General features: G+C 30.0%; 3 protein-coding genes across 3 annotated transcripts; 2 read left to right on the forward strand and 1 right to left on the reverse strand.

Moving 5' to 3' along the window:
• The first annotated feature begins 406 nt into the window (after positions 1–406).
• LOC103579288 (protein 60A) lies at positions 407–9,320 on the forward strand. Its single transcript, XM_053737845.1, has 6 exons — positions 407–1,297; positions 4,124–4,310; positions 5,785–5,939; positions 8,240–8,425; positions 8,506–8,582; positions 8,781–9,320. The coding sequence occupies exons 1-6, from the start codon at positions 805–807 to the stop codon at positions 9,039–9,041; spliced, it is 1,359 nt and encodes a 452-aa protein (XP_053593820.1). The 5' UTR covers positions 407–804; the 3' UTR covers positions 9,042–9,320.
• Positions 9,321–10,276: 956 nt separating this feature from the next.
• Positions 10,277–13,909, forward strand: LOC103569855 (blue-sensitive opsin). The gene is made up of 6 exons (XM_053737435.1): positions 10,277–10,456; positions 10,540–10,634; positions 11,346–11,456; positions 12,046–12,305; positions 13,251–13,369; positions 13,444–13,909. Exons 1-6 carry the CDS (start codon positions 10,277–10,279, stop codon positions 13,648–13,650), a joined length of 972 nt encoding a protein of 323 aa, XP_053593410.1. The 3' UTR covers positions 13,651–13,909.
• Positions 13,910–14,457: 548 nt separating this feature from the next.
• Positions 14,458–17,261, reverse strand: LOC103569839 (mediator of RNA polymerase II transcription subunit 17). The gene is made up of 4 exons (XM_008547364.2): positions 16,921–17,261; positions 16,606–16,806; positions 15,209–16,544; positions 14,458–15,126 (listed from the first exon to the last, which is right to left on the reverse strand). Exons 1-4 carry the CDS (start codon positions 17,007–17,009, stop codon positions 14,764–14,766), a joined length of 1,989 nt encoding a protein of 662 aa, XP_008545586.1. The 5' UTR covers positions 17,010–17,261; the 3' UTR covers positions 14,458–14,763.
• Between the last annotated feature and the right edge of the window lie 814 nt (positions 17,262–18,075).

Below are 18,075 nucleotides of genomic sequence, written 5' to 3' on the forward strand. Positions count from 1 at the left end.
ACGTTCCATATTCTCTTTTTCCAACTCAAAGTCTTTTGAAAATAAAGTCAAAGTCAAAGTTAAAGAGACAGTAAAAGATCGTGACCATTATCTTCAAGAAGAAATAATCGCATACCTTCAGTTCCTGCTGTGAAGACAATTATTAATATAACGACAATTTTCCTCTTGAAAGCTAGATCATGTCTCATGCCTGGTTTTTCTACTGAATCTCTTGTCTCTTCATCACTCGCGTCTAGGGTTACATTGGATGGCGACTTGTTCTCCATAAGTTTTCTCACTTGCAAGTGACATTCATCAGGTAGACACGTGAGCCAGTCAGGGCTCTTGTTATCTTTAGCTACACACCTGGGAGGCGGTGGTGAGGTCGAAATCGACAGGGACAGAAAACGGGGAACAGTCTTATTTCATACGAGCTTATTCAGATATTTCTTACCAGACAAACAGACTACGCGTACGCGGTGATTCAATTATCAAGTATACATTCAACAATTTATTTTTTAAATTATTTTTTTTTTTAATCTGTAAATTAAATTAAAACATGCAATAAAATCGAGTCAATTAACAGTGACAGTTTCAACAATGGATTTATCATTATTATTTTATATCATCCAATTAATATTTGATTGATTAAATTGTTATTCCCTATACTAAACAGTTTAACAAAGTTGTCATTTAAGTAAACGCCACGGGGTCTGAAGAAGACGAAGAAGAAGAAGAAGAAGCGGAGGAAAGTATTGAAAGCTTTTGTTGTTTTATTTTTAATTATATTGTAAAGTGAAAGTCTTGTGTGTTCATAACTGTGAAATGTTTTTTGAACAAGTGTGTAAGGATAACAATAATTTTAATAATAATATCGATAAAGTCAAGAGAACAAGAGACAGTGTTTTAACATCATGTTCGTTGTGGTTAACTGTTGTTGTTTTTGTCGGGGTGATAAGTGAACATGTGGTCCCAGTTACGTCTTCGCGAATAAGCGGTCTTTATGTAGACAATGGACTGGACCAAACAGTGGTACACAGAGTACTCACTAAGCGGGAAAAACGGGATGTAGAGCACGAAATTTTGAATTTACTTGGGCTGCCGGACAGACCGCGTAGTGTTATCGGTAAGGTACCGCAGGTCAAGAGGTCAGCGCCCAAGTTTCTGTTGGATATTTATAAAAATGCGCTTGGTGAGGACGAGGATGGCAAACCGGTCGCAACGAGGCTACATCAAACCGACGGGGAGTTCGACCTCACTGGTCAGGATCTCAGGGCCATCGACCAGAGCGATGTCATCATGACATTCGCCGCGCACAGTTGAGTACTTCCTTCAATAACTTTTCCCGTTTATAAATTGTCTTTCATTTAATTGTTGACACTCGATTTAAATTTAAGATTAAAAAATTATTATTTTTATGATATATAGAAAAACAATCATAAAAGCGGCTTGCATCAACATCTAAGTATTTTCTTACAGAGAAAGTTGCGAGTACAGATGATATTATATGTAATATATAATAAACAATATTATGTAATGGTAAAAATTAATTTTCATAAATCATCGGATTTAATTTTTTTTTTTTTTTGTAATTTAAATTTTTCTTGAGCAATCTCACCGTTTGATTTTCTTCATATTTATAAACATGAGTCCATTAGAAGTAAATTTAAGTTTATTTGCCTTGGACGATTGCAACTGAATAAATTAATATTTATTTACGCGTTTTTTATTTAAAGTCAATTGACATTCAATAAGATATTGCTCATAATAATAATTTATTACATAAGAAGACAATACACTGTACTGTGGTGGATGCCTCTGTACATTAGTTATTTAGATATATAATATATATAGATATCTGTCGTATAAATTACACACTACTGGCGTGTTGATGATTTGAATAAAATAAATAAAATTACAATAATTTAAAATAAAAAATTATTTGTTTCTCAAATATATTGAATTTTTAAACTTACATACGATACCTAAATAAATATTAAAATTAGAGAATCTCACAGCTTTATATATATATATATATATATATATATATATATATATATATATATATATGTATATATGCATAATAAATTCACGAGCTATAACTATTATTCATTCGGTTTGTGTCTTATACACGTACTCTGTCCTCCCTTCAAAAAAAAAAAAAGAAAAAAAAAAGCGGAATGATAAATAATTCGATAAGAAATCGCTTATATTTTTTTATTCTATCACGACAGATCATTGAGTTAAAACATTTTATTATTCGGACAAAGCCATAAAAAAATAATACTCGTGTCAATTAGAAATAAAAAAAAACTAAACGCGGCAAAAATTTGTTTGTAATAAAGAAAAGCGTGGAAATAAATATATTATTAGTCGTTTTCGTTTGCATACATTTTAGTTATATTTATACTGTATATATATGAGGATCCGGAAATTGTTGAGATGAAGACCGATTAATGTGTTGGATATCGATCTCGTGGCTTGAGTGTACGGAAATTGAGCTATTTGAGTCTAACATTTACGTCATCGGTGAGAACATCTAAGCCTTGGGGTGGGTTATTTGGGTGTATCTGCACACACGCAAAGTATCAAACCACAAAAAGTAAAATCTCGGCAAATTCATAAAGAAATCCACCGGCAGTCTAACATATCCCGGTTCCCGGTCGTAATATATTATCCGGCACAGCCTGGCTGTTGTATAGTGAGTTGTATACGAAGAAAGGGTTAAGGAATAAAATAAAAAAGAATATTTAAAAAAGGAGTATCAGAAAAAGGCAACGGGGATTAAAGAGAAATAATAAATAAATAAAAAAAAAGACAGGAATATTGACTCAATATCTTTTCCTTAATAGCCCGGGGTCTTGAAGCATAAAAATGTCTCAACTTGCTCCTGCAGACTTTTTTAACTCGGGTCTTTAAAAAAACTTTTATACATCGTTTTTTCACTCTTTAAATCTCGACGGGAGAGAGTTAAAAAAAATAGGTAGTATAATTCGAGGTAGAAAGAGAGAGTTTGGAGTAAAAAAATGAAAAAACAAAAAGCATCATCCGAGAGAGATCCGAGAAAACGGTCCCGGGGGCCGAACTATTCGAGACCACCCTGAGTGCCTGAGAGAGCTCTCCGGGTCTGTACAGCTTTTAGCTCTTATATAGCAATCAGGTGTGTTGTATAGTCGTCTACTCGGGAATAAGAATGCGACCATCAGCAGCAGAAGCAGCAGCAGCAGAAAAAGAAATGAGAAAAACAAAAACAAATTTTTATGCTCTTGTCTTATCCAAGCTGGAAACATTAAGCATTACTTAGGCACCACCCGGGGGAGTCCGGTTTGCTTTCTATATTCGGTCTTTTTCGAGGGGCGGTGGTCGGCTAAGCGGCATTCGACTGTAAACCAGGATGATGGGAACCAACGAGCCTCTGACGATTTCACGCTGCGAATCCTCATCCACAGCTCGTTATGTGATTAGGGACTTTTAGAATCTGACCTGCTGATACTCTATACTCTTCTTTGTTTTATCTACATATATATATATATATATATATATATATATATATATATATATATATATATATATATATATATGTATTAAAAGGCTCGTATTATTTTCTTTTTTTTTTGCGATACGCTATTGCGGCTGTGATTTATTGGTTTGACGAATGACCATATAAATTACCGTTACATTTGAATTTAATCACCACAAAAGATCATAATAAAAGTCATTCTACAGTTTTATTGCATTTGATTTGGGTCTTTATAATTTATTGGGCTAAATGGAGTGTGTGTCTTGTGAAACTTTAGAGAATTGCACAGCACATAATAATTCTGTATGAGTTAATTCAGTTTTTTAATTTTTAATAGTTTAATAAAAATTTATCCATCAATGGTACAGCAATTCATCATGAATGAAAATAATAATTAAATGTTATTTTTCATGTTTAAACATCACACAGAAAAAAATTCACGGATTAAATCCTCAGTGGGATTTGGAGTGAATCACATCGAAATTATTCAAATTATTTTTTTTTTTTTTTTTAAGCTCCGGAACTCCGAGTGACGGCATGAATTTAGATTAAAATAAAATCTACAATCACTCCAAATTTACTCGTAATTTTTTTCAGTGTACTGACCAATAGCTTGATTTGCAGATCATCACGTTCCCGGTGTACGGCACGAGCGCGGCAAAAGGCTGTGGTTCGACGTGTCTGAAGTACCCCCCGGAGAACACATAATAGGTGCCGAGTTGCGACTCTATCGCACGATGGACATTAAGCATCGAAGAAATCGCGGATCATTTATGATCACCGCGTACCGAGTTCTACGCACCGAAGACGGGTATAAATTTCTTACATGCATACACTATACACAGGAAAAAAGGATTTCTTGACACACGAAATATTTTGAATTTTTAAATGAGAGCAAAAATTTTTCTTAGGACTGAAAAAAATTTTTTGACGCAATAAATTATTTTTTGCCTCGAAAAAATTTTTGTTTTTAATTTATAATTCTAAAAAAAATCTTAGAGCAAGTAAAAATTTTCTCGGGGCGAGTAAAAATATTTTGCGCCAAGAAATCCTTTTTTCCTGTGTATCAAAGCTTTATTACAATTTTATTTTTAGCCGCTCCACGCCGCGAAAATTTCAAACTGCATCACAGTTATATTTGTTTATCAAACTTTATAAGTTGTTACTTTTGAATATTTACGCTCGGCGATATATTTTGAAAGCCAGAATTTATTTTTGGATTATTTTAGTTTTCATTACTTTGTCAAAGTTACGGCTTTGTCTTAATAGACCGTATTTCAATAAGTATTCAATAAAATATAATTATAAACTTATTTAAATAAATAAAATAAGAACACCCATATAGTAAAATATTTCTATTCATCATTATATATATATATATACACTTAACTAAACTAGACCTTTTTATCTTCGACTACCAAGAACTACCTATGATTTTAAGCATCATCTTGTTCTTCCTAATTAGACCTTCGAACGTTGTAAAAAAAAAAAAAACCTTCGAAATGTCTATACCTGTACTATTAGTATCTTAAAAGTTTTGATCTAAAGACCAAGATTTGATCTTGTGAAAGTAATTTCAAGGTTTTGCCCAGTAACTGTCAATCAACTAAACATCTTTTTTTACAACCCGTCAAATATAGACAATAATAAAACACTATATATATATATTAATATATATGACGGTTTAGTTACAGTTGAATAACCTTGTCCTTCACCTTTCGTAAAACGTTAAAAAAAAACAGGACAACTAATGGTCTAGTCAAAGTAATAATACGACCGGAAACAATATTCCGTAAATTGAAATAAATTAACCGCGTAGACGGTCACTGAGTCTTTCAAAACAATTTATCCTACGCAGTTAACGTACACATATTACTTTATTACTACTCGTCTTTAAAATTTTTATACGTTAAGAATAATTTCTATCATCATTATTTTATTTTATATATGATCTTGTCTTTGTCTTAATCTGCTCAATCCTTGAGTCACGACGCACGATTCTTAAATGTCTAACGAGACATGACGGCGACGTTTTTATTATATTCGAGTAAATAAAATCGACAGATTTTAATTTATAGATTATGTTACTCTGTGGGATATAATACCTGCGACATAATTATGTAATATATGTTTTTAAATTACCCCATCATTACATATAAAATTCTAAACTTATATACATTTGTAACTAAATTCATTTAACAAAATAATTATAATTTTATTTATGTATATTATAATCAAAGTTATGTAATTAATTTTTTGTTTTTTATGTTTAATTATTTATTTAGGAAAAAAGAATTACAGTATGTTGATTCAGTCAATACGACTACTGGAAAAGAAGGTTGGCTAACATTAAATGTTAGCGCGGCACTTCAACACTGGGTAAATAATCCTGAAGGGAATCGTGGTCTTTATCTCTCTGTTCATCCGGCAGATCGGTCTGGTAAGATTGTTATTATTGTTATTAACAAAAAACATAAAAACAAATATAAATTTTTTTCCTTGTCTTATTTTAAAGAATGTTTGGTATTTATTCAGAGAATTATCAATGAGTCATGTTGTCTAAGTGGTAGAAACCAATAAAGATTTTTTTACATAATTAATTAATAAATGATAATTAATTCACGCGGTAATAAAAATATTTTGCTTTTATATTTTATTTTTAGAGTTATTTTCGCTAATAATTAATAAACGATTGAACAAAAATTTTTTATAAAATATTTAAAAAATTAAAAATTGCGTAATAGGTTTAAAAGTAAATGTTTGTAGATGACAAGAAGATAAAACTCAATGAATTAAATTCCGCCACCGAATCAGCGGAGAAAGAAAGAGATGTAAGATAACAAGTTGAAGCAACTTGATACTGTAAACGTATACGTGTATACTAAAGCTATAAAGTATAAGTAAAAAAGGGTTTTGAGGATCGTCGAGATACGATCCAGCAACGGATAAAGAAAGTAGATACACCTGTTGAATGTTTCCACAATATCTCCTCGGTGTAATGCCACTATCACGGCTTATATACGTTAAATAACTCCTAATCCAGCATCTAGTTATTTTTAAATACTCAATCATTGACCTTAACAACAATATATAAACTCATCAGTATAATAAATGCCCACATTTTAAATTAAATAACATATACTAACTACAAGTTTTAAATGAATTCAACCAACGAGTCTACCAGATGAAATCAATTTGCCACACCTAAATAATTTTGTCTCCGCTCTCTCATCGGTCTCTACTTTATCTTTTATATATATATATATATATATTTCCTGAGCAACCTCTCGTTATTCGCGCTGCTTCTGTATATATATATATATATATATATATATATTAAACACAAACCCCACCAGGTGACTTCTTGTAACCGGTTTACCTTTGATCATTTAATATACCTAGACATTGATACACAATATTATATATAAAAGTCACATACAGAAATATATACAAATATATATATGTATATATACATATAATAAAAGTGTATGTACACTGAGAATTGCGGACTCTCTAAAACTGAGTTAGTGAATTTCACTAATTCACTTTCAGAGAGGAGTGGAGGCGTATTAAATCTGGAGTAAATTCGGAGGAAATAATTTTTCATTTATTCAATTCCTTGTGAGTGAAATTTACTCCGGAGAGGAGTTTATTTCAAAATTAAAACACCGGATCGGAGTGAATGCGGATTGATGTAAGATTCACATCACTTAAAAATCACTTTAGATTTTTTAGAGTCTATTCTATGCTGGTAAAACAATACTAGTAGTAATTTGGATTTTTATTTATGTATTTATTTGACTTACAGATTTTAGCTGTCTTATACTTATTACTTTCAAAAGCGACTAAAATCACGTTTTATTTAATCAGTTTATGAATATCCACTTATTTAAATATCGCACTTACATTACCACCCACGCATTCGAGTAACCGTTTATTTTAATTTATCAATATAAATTTTAAATTCCAATGATGAATAAATAATAAGTAAATATTGGCAATTAATAAATTAGTATATTTTAATTAAATTTTTAATTAAAAACTCGTTTTTATTTTTATTGATATAAAAATTAGTGAAGGCTTTATTAAAGTGAAAAATAAATTATTAATTGTCAGATGTAAGATATAATTAAATAGTATATATTAAATAATATGTGTTAATAATTAATTAGTAACATGTATTATTAATATTTATAAATGTTATAAATAGTTATGTTAAATGGTTTTATTTATAAATTTTATAATATGTTATTAAAAATTGCGTATGAAGATTCGACAAAGAGAACGTATTGAGTAGTATGTAAAATTGCAAGGGTGTTGAGTGTTGACTCTTAATAGCTGATATATTTATATGAAGGTTAACTATTAATAACCGTAATCGCGCACACATGAGGCTTTTAAATACATTACAATTATTTCTTACACATATTTCTGTATAGTAAAAATAATAATAACAATAATAATTGTCGTTATTATTATTATTATTATTAATAAAATAGAATGTTCTAAGCGCAAATATTATGTGTATATAATTATATTGCAATTTCACGTGACTGTAAGATAATAAAATATAATCTGTAATTTAAATTATAGACTCTTTGAACTACTATATGAAGATAAATACTACATTAATTAATATTGTTTTTTAAATTAAGATAAATTAATGAACGAAGGAGAATAAGAAGAAGGATAAAAATTGAAATTTATATGCCTTAATTTGACATAATAATTTGATTATAGTGCATGAAATGAGACCGGAAGACGTTGGCATCGTTGGGTTTCGCGGAGACGTCGACAAGCAACCGTTCATGGTTGGATTTTTTAAAAGCTCAGGGATTCGTGAGAAAAAAATTCGACAAAAACGTGACGCCAGGAGACGAAGGAAAAGCGACGCTTCTCCACTTGATTATCGTAACCCGTATATTGGTAGTTGTTTTTGTTTTATTTTTAAATAGAAATTACTAAAGTCAAATTAATGACTAAATTAATATACATTTTTTTTACAGATCCTGCAATACAATATAATTCTCGTACATGCAGGATTCAAACGCTTTATGTTAGTTTTCGCGATCTTCAATGGCAGGTAATTGAGATTAATGTATTCTACAAAGGATATCATTTAGTTTACATAACTGTTAGTTGTTGAGATTATGCGATTATTATTTTCCTTATTTATTCGTAGTGTCAATTAGTTAATTGATTAATTAATTAATTGATTAGTTAATTAATTAATTGAATGCTTGAAACAGAATATGAATATTAATTATATTTTTTACTGTAGGATTGGATTATAGCACCGGATGGATATGACGCTTATTACTGTAGCGGCGATTGTAATTTCCCACTGAATGCTCATATGAATGCTACCAATCATGCGATAGTGCAGACTCTCGTCCATTTAGTCAGCCCAGGAAAAGTACCCAAGCCTTGCTGTGCGCCTACTAAACTTTCACCAATCTCAGTGCTTTATTTTGTTGACGAAAGCAATGTTATACTTAAAAAATATAAAAATATGGTTGTTAAAAGCTGTGGATGCCATTAAAATTTAATTTCGCGCCATCAAATTTATTTATCATTTAGGGTAAAAATAAAATTTATAATTTAATATTTTTAAAAATTAAATATGTTATTATTCATTAATGAAGTTATATCTATAAGTATATACCCGATGATCATGTTCGTTTATTATTTTAAAATATTTACTTAAATTGAAAAATTACTGGTTGTCAAGTCAACTATACAGTATTTATTTATCTTTAGATATTATTAGTTACTCACTAACATTTTTATCTTTCAATCATTCATTTTTTTTCGTATTTTTTTTCGTTTGTAATGCAATGCTATCAAAAAATATAATTATATTTTTTATTGGATAATAAATAATGTTAAAATATTTTTAAGACATTATTATGTATAATATTTTTAGTTTTAATTAATGCTAATAATTTTTGTTTTACAAATTATTAAACAAATAAATATAATTATTAATACAAAATTATCATCATTGTATATAATAGTCATTTATATGATGTAAATAAATTCTAAGCATATAAGTAGAGGAATCGGGGCACGAAAGATTTTAACCTTCCAAAAAAATCTAAATAAAATATAATTAGTTAAAAAATAATAAGAAATTTTTGTATAATAAGTAACACTAGACAAATATTTAATTAAAACACTATTTTGAAAGTGAGGGAGCCTTCCTGCGAGAAACACATTTTTTTTTTAGATATTAATATATCATTAGAGGTTTCTTTAATATATTTGCGTTAAATTAAAGTATGTAACGTCTCTTTGAAACAAAAACAAAAAAAAAATTCAAAAGATTTTTTAAAAAAAGACCATCTGCCCTCCGGAATATAAAAGTTTGTTGTCATATTTATTGATAGATAATCAATGATTTATTCAAACAGATAAAATTAATGGATGCAGAGTTATGTAAAAAAAAAATTAAATTTTTTTTATAAAATTATTTTTCAAAAGGAGTCAATTATGTCCCAAGCTCTCCTACGTCTTTATGAACGTGTATATATATATATATATATATATATATATATATATATATTTATTTATTTATTTATCAATTTATTTCCTAGATTATAATTGCGCATAAACTTTTGTTTTTCTTCCCTTGTGATGCGCAGCTTCCCACTGACTACCCCTTATGGTCATAAATGATTGGTATATATATAATAGCCGTAAATATCATATACTTGTAATAGTTTCAATTCAAACGACGCGCTAGAGGTACTGAATGATACAAAGTAAATAGAAAAAATGACCGATTATACAAACGAAATCGACAATAATAATATTTTTTATGTCATAATTACTGTAGTACTTGGTTTCATTGGAGTTTTTGGAACTTTATTTAATTTATTCGTTATCATTATTATTATTAAAGATTCATCTAAAAAACTTAGGATACCTATAAACATAACAGTGTTAAGTCTTGTAGTATGTTTTTAATCACTGACATTTTATTTTTCATAATAACAAGACTTTTTACCGATTAATATTTAATCATTATGTTTTTCAAGACCGGAGAATTTTTAGTTGGTCTTCTTGGAGATCCTTTTGCTTTTGCATCAGCTTATCACCATGGCTGGTATTGGAGTTACGACACTTGCATTTGGTAATACGATTATTTTTTATTATTAATTTAAAATATGTACACTATCAGTATTTTTATAAGTGATACATGATAAAATAAGTATTTTCAAATACGATAGTACAGATATGATAAAAATTTTTAAACGTCAAAATCCCGTAATTCTACTCTGTGATTATTTAAAATTCAGTTGATCATCTTAATTAATTTAAAATATTTTTATCTTGTTATTACTATTATAGTAAATTTTATACTGATGAATTTAATAGATAATTTTTTATCCTCCATTGAAATGTTATTTTGCTAACATGAACATACGCGCAAATATATTTAACCGAAATATAACAAAATGTGTTATTTTGTGAAAAAAAATTCATATGCATATAATATATAAAATAACAACCTAATTCGCACGTAGAATAGACCACTGTGACAAGTTGGTTTGTATTTAATGATCACTAATTAATTGGTGATAATTCCTGATAATTGAAAAAATAATTGTAGGGGTTATTTTTAGTGTGCAAACATAAAAACAATTCGGAAGTATTTTTCTTTCAGCATTAAGAGCAATAAAATGGTCGATAATTATTTCATTACTGTTTATTACCTCAAGGGTAGAAAAACAGCGAGAGATCGTTAGCAAGCTTAATTATTTTATATTAATTTTATTATTACTATAATTAGTACTACATGATTTAATAATAGTTTTTTTATATACTCTTTTAATTATTAAAGGTACGCCTGGTTTATGTCAACTCTTGGCCTCTCCAGTATTGGTCACTTAACAGTAATGGCAATTGAAAGATGGCTTATGATCATTAAACCAATGTATTTATTATCTATAAAGTAAGTAGGGGAAAAAATTACTTTTCATGATACCAGGATCGATATTTGAAGCTTCAGTATCACTACAGCCAGTCGAAAGAAGCTAATTTAAGTACAATGCCGTGAATGAATATTAACAATCGCGTAAATTGTGAATGCCTTCAGTCAGCAGGCAGAAACAAACTTGTTTCGACCCTTGGGAAGAAGCAAATAATGTTTCTGCCCACTGGCTGAAGGCTTCCCAATTTAAACTGATAATTGTCATTTGTTTAATAGTAGTTTCAGACCATTAATTTAAGAACTTTTAAAATTTGACTTAAGTAGAACAAACGATTTTTATGACTGTGCTGTGAGAAGGGATAAAACAAAACGATTTCAGATGAGAGTGAAGTTGGCTGCCCGAGCTGACATTACCCGCAGTCTGACAACGTCTTTCATCCCGTGTTTCACAGTATATTTTTATGTCTCGCCTACGGCTCGGGCAGCCAACTTCAGCCTGGTCTGAAATCGGTTTGTTTCATCCTTTGTCACACAATATACTATTTATTTTCACTTACGATCAATATTTATGGTTGATACTAACAATAACTCATAATCAACATATCATTAGAGCATCTTGGATTCTCGCAGTTTCCGTATGGATTTATGCATTTTGTTTGAGTTTACCACCACTTGTCGGATGGGGAAAATATGGTTTTGAAGCAGCTAATTTATCATGCAGTGTTTTATGGGAAATAAATGATCCATCAAATCATAACGATACTTATATTGCATTTCTTTTTTTCTTTGGGTTCATCGTACCTGTTGTTATTATAATTACTGCTTATATTGGAATCATCAGAAGATTGAAGAAATCTGAAAATTTTCGTGGTACATAATTCAATTATTACTTGGGTTTTTATAATTTATTGTCTTGGTATATTGAATAAATAAGAAAAAAATTATCGCCTGATATTATTTTAAAATTTTTAAAATCCTTCGACTAAATAAAAAATAACTTTGTTTTTTAATCGAATGTAATTAAACTATACAATTAATTTCAATATCAACTAAAAAAATTTTCAGATAAGTAATTTTGCTCTATAAAAATAATATCAAGTTATAAATTTTTCTTTTTATTATTTCAATATTTATTCACCTAAGAGAGCTTACTAACAGATCGTATCAAAATATTGCCCCCCCCCCCCTCCTCATCATAGTCCCTAGATAGAACGTAATTATTATTATATATTTACTCATTATTAAAATCAATTATATTTAGCTACTGACCAATTCTGGCGCATCAAATTCAATTAACATTTCTGTTATTAAATACACCGTAAAAAATCCGGATAAACACGGATTTTATTTAAGCCCGAATTTCCTCCGTCACTCAGTGTTCCAGAGTTTAAAAAAAAAATTACTCCAAATATGGAAGGAATAGAGTTTTTTTTCATCAGAGTAATTTCAGAGTGATGTAAATTTTATTTTAATTCGCATCCACCGGAGTTAATGTTAAAATAATATTTTTTGGAGTAAATTTCACTCCAAGAGAATTAAATAAATAAAAAATAATCCAGAATAACTTCACTCTATATTTAATCCGCTTTCACTCCGCAAATTTCTTACACTATATCGAGTTTTACACATATATGTATTTTGGTAAAGTATGTAAGCATTAAAATCACCCTCCCACACACTGTAACAAATAGTAAATAAAGAACCAGTTTGACTTTCCCTTGCTCTTAAATTTATTACGTAATTTAAGTAAAGCTCTTTATAGATAATTTAACGAATTTAAAATATCAATGATTACTATTATACTTAAATTTCTAGCAAAGTCTGTAGGAAAACGTGAAAGAAGAGTAACAATAATGGTCGCACTCATGATCACTGGTTTTATGGTTGCATGGACGCCGTATGCAATGTTTGCACTAGCGGCTCAATATTTTTCTGTAAGTTTATTACTATAAATGTTATGTAGAGAAAAAAAAAAATATCTAATGAGTAATTATTAAAAATTTTTCAGTTCAAATTGACGGGCTTAGTGTCAGTGATACCGAGTGTTCTGGCGAAGTCATCGATTTGCTACAATCCGATTATATATGTGGGATTAAATCCGCAATTCCACAAAGCCCTGAGAGACATATTTAGAACTCGAGGTATTCGAAAAGTAACGATGCCAAAAAATAAAAAAGAATTCAGTAACATTCGATCAAATATAACTAGAGTTTAAATTTCAAGTTATAAACTGGAGTAGAACACATCCGATGCTTCGCGTTTGAAATAATCACAGAAGTTTGAAAAAAAAATTTTTACAATTTCTATTATTAATTAATTAATCATCACAGATTATTATTCGAGATATCAATCTGCCAATCACGACAGATAAGATGCAAAAGCAAAGTAAATGATCTATAAATTATTCTTTAAATTAATCAGTGAATATTTAACTGATTGATGTACAGAGATCTAAATTCCTCATTTATAAGATTTGTGTAGATATAAAAAATAATTAAATGACATCTATGTAATAGAAATTCAATATATATATATATATATATATGAAACTGTAAAAATTCAGAATTTCGGTTTTGAACATAATTTCGAAACTGGTGAAAAAAAACCTGATCTCAAGAAATCTACAGTAGTATCTGACTAGCTCTAAAAAAAAATTTATTAAATTCTACATTGATATTATTAGGTCTGGGTATATATATGTATAAATTATTTTTCCCGTAATTTTCTAATACGATAGAGGTATGTGATTAACAATTGTCAATTGGTAAAATAAACATAATTGTAATTTAGACATAACAAAAAAAAATTAAATATTTAATAATAAATTATGTACATTTTCTTCCCCGATAAAGAATCTGAATGTATATTTTACCACCATATCAATAACGATTATCTATAATTTGATTTACTGAATCACACCAACTATCTTTGCATCGATTTCTGCAAATCCCCGGATAAAAGCCTAGATAACTTAAAATTAATATAAATGATTAATTAGTAATAAATATTACTCCGCATAAAATTATATTAATATATGTTTATTTATTGGTTATTAAAGTATTAATTACATACATAATTAAAATAAATTTACATAAAAAATAAAATTTTATTCTGAGTTTACTTATGGGCTCGCATTTAATTTTTTAGCACAGTTCAATATATAACATATACACATACAATTGTGATGATCAAAGTATAAGAATATATATTATCCTCAAGGCACATAATTACAAACATTTGATATTATCTATTAATACTTAACCTTTTTTCTTGAGATCATATATCAAAATAAAAAATGATATTAAATTAATTTATCAAATCACGGTATTTATAAAGAGCAAGTGAGCGACGACATCAATAATTCCATTTTGTTTAGAAAATTTTTACCTTCCATTTTGTCCCACTGTACTTCTTTAAACGGCCCACATTGGTGTTCCCATTTACGCTCGCGCACAACCTGACCCGGATAGAAATCTGTTCTAGGCGAATGTGAAGTCGAGACCTGCACGCCATTCTGAGGATCACAACGTACTGCAATCATACGATCACCAGTAGGTGATGCTAAAAGACAGCTTTTAGCATTACCCAGTGGTTCAACAGGACCCAAACCAAGGTGGGAACTGTTTGCTAAAAATTGCCAGCCCATACATTTTGCCAAATTTTGCACCGCCAATATTTGATGCTGATTTATCTAAAAAAAAAATTTTTAATAAATATTAAGCTCCTAAATAAATAAATTTAATAAAACAAAAATTAATATTAAAGATGATAACCTGACAAAGTAAAAGATTACGAAGCTCTTGAGGCTCATAACTCATGTGCATAACTCTGCCGTCTCTACAAACGCACTTGAATGACTTTTCATAAACATAAATAGCTAGCGAAGTACGGCAAACGGTGTCATAACCGTCGGTCCATATGTTTATTTTGACACAAGCTAGTGTGGGTGTGCTCAGCGCATTCCAGTGTGAAACAATTATCGGATCTTTTACGTCTTTAGCAATTGAATCCAGCACAAATGCAGCACGTCTTCTCATTATATAGTGCTGAGTCTGTTTTATTATTTGATCTAGAATCGTTTGGTTCTTAGTCATCTCCAGGAGCTCGTGGCGATCTGCTGCCGATGGCCCGGCAAGACAGCGACGTTTGCTGGGCCAGAATTGTCCCGACGACGGATGCGGAAATGAATGATGGGTATTTTTGTGGTGAATTTCGCGTAATAATTGATGGAGTGAGTGCTCAAGCACGTGGTCATGTTCAGCGCTGTGAGTGGATGCCGTTGATGGTGAAGATGTAGATGATTTTTTACTGTCACTGGCGCTGAGACCGTGGCACAATGCAATTACCAAATGAATATTAGGGAATATAGATGCTGTTATTTGATTACCGACCACCAAATGCGGTATTGATGCATGTGAATGTATCGCTTCTCGCGCCAGTTGATTAAACAACTCCTTACAAAATAACACATTTTGTGCAGCTTCGAGTTTTTGTTGCCAGTGCATGTCGCTGTCAGCTTTTTTCGCGCTTGCAGCTGATAAATTTAAATTGAAATTGCATAAATCTTCTTGGTCTTTTTGACACAAGACTTTGATGTATGCTACGCCTTGTAATTCAGTTGGAATGGATACGCGGAGAGATGAAGTCTTTGGTGATGATGACGATGAGGACGACGGTACTGTTGCTTGACTTGAAGACAAAGGTGAGCTTGATTTTGAAATACCAACAGCACTTTCATCATCATCTGCTTTGGTTACTTCAAATATTCCCGCTTGTGCGAATTTCGAACCAGCAGTCCTATAACTCAGGTCACCGATTATCGAATTAGATACTTTTTTCAATCGCCAATTCTGACGTAGCCTCAACAACTCAACGTGAAACTCAGACGTTGATCTATTGGCAGCTACGTCATTGCGGCTGTTCTTCAATCTTTCAGCAGCTGTAAGCAGGACATTCGTTGCACCTTCAAGTGCTTTTTTCCTTGCATAAACTTGTGCCATCGCTTTGACTTCCGGTGGCTCTTGCGGTATCGGGTCCAGTACCATGTAGCGTTTTTCTCTTACCACTGCCAACACATCATGCAGGACACTTATCTCTGTGTACGCATTTCTATTTAAAATAAATAAAATTACTAAAAATTTATTGAACAATAAAAAATTAATAAAATTACTTTAATTTTGTTCTAATGCTATCGAATGGTAGCAATGGATTTTGTGGAAACGATTCCTTAGAATTCTGCTTATTGTCATTTTCACCATCATCTCCAACAGATTCATCATTAAAGTCATCAGTGTCTGATGCTGAGGTATTTGTTTTATTAAAATCTATTCTCTGAGCAGTTTTTGCCAAACTTTCTGACAATGTGAGCGGCCTAAAATATTAAACAAAATAATAATAATATATAAATACTAGGTTATACATTTAATAATATAAGCGCTTGAAATAATAAAATATGTGTTTGTATGAAATGTTTAGATAAACTTACGCCTGATAAATTTCTTGGCCATCATAAGTGATCTCTTGAATTTGATTTTCGTTCGGTGCTTCAACAGAAATACTTATCGATGACACCATTGTAATTATTGTAATAAACTTTTACACTCCCGATACTTTAATTGGTTTGTATATAAACGAAATTAGTTGTTTATTTACTATACCACTTGATGAAACCAAAATTTTTTAGTTGAAATTAATTAGCAATAAATAGATTGCTGATTACTGATAGGGATTTTTAAGTTTATAATTAAATATTTTTTATTATAAACTATCGAGGAGAGTAAACAATAATATATAGATATAGGTTATATGATACGAGTGATAATAGCATTTGAGGCATTGGAGATGTTGGAAAAGACAAAAAAATTGAGGGGTAGTGTCATCTATAAGTATCGTATGATACTGCAGTAAGCCGACGTTCAATAATTTTTGGATTTTTGTCAAAATGATAAATTATAAAAAAAAAGATTCAAAAATTGCACCTATAGTTTTTTTGATTTTCTACGAGTGCATTTTTTTAGTTTTTTTTTTTTTTTTGTAACCGATTTGTTGAAAAACAAATCCGAAAATCGTTAATTGTTAACTTCAGGGTTATAATTTAATTTGTGTATAAAAATAATAATAATAAAATTATTGTTAATGAAATAAAAATATTTAATTAACATAATAAATTAAAAATAAATAATTGATCAGTTTAAAACTGCCAAATAATTATTGTATAAAAATTTATGGGTGCATTCGGAAATGCTATAAGTCTAGCTCTCGCTCGAGCTCGAACTCTCGTACGTTAAATAGAATGGCGGCAGAAAATGACAGAAAAATATTTAAAATATTAAAAAAAAAAACACTTGAGTGTTTGAACAGACCTTGGCGGAGAAATAATATGCAGAAGGGTGTCCTGATACACTTGGAGATTTAATTTAAATTGCTCCAAGCGTATTGCAGCTAAACAAACGTCACTTAACTGCTATTTCCCCACCAGACGATGCCAGATGAGTTTGCTCAGGAACTTGGAAGGTATCAGCATTAGCCACCAGCTACCAGCAACACTTTACTATAGCACTGAACATTTAACACTTTACACTAGCACTGGACACTTAACTACACCACTGACACTTTGCATAATTTAAATTAATAAAAGATA

The sequence above is a fragment of the Microplitis demolitor genome, chromosome 3 (assembly GCF_026212275.2).
Source record: "Microplitis demolitor isolate Queensland-Clemson2020A chromosome 3, iyMicDemo2.1a, whole genome shotgun sequence".
NCBI classification, from domain to species: Eukaryota; Metazoa; Arthropoda; class Insecta; order Hymenoptera; family Braconidae; genus Microplitis; species Microplitis demolitor.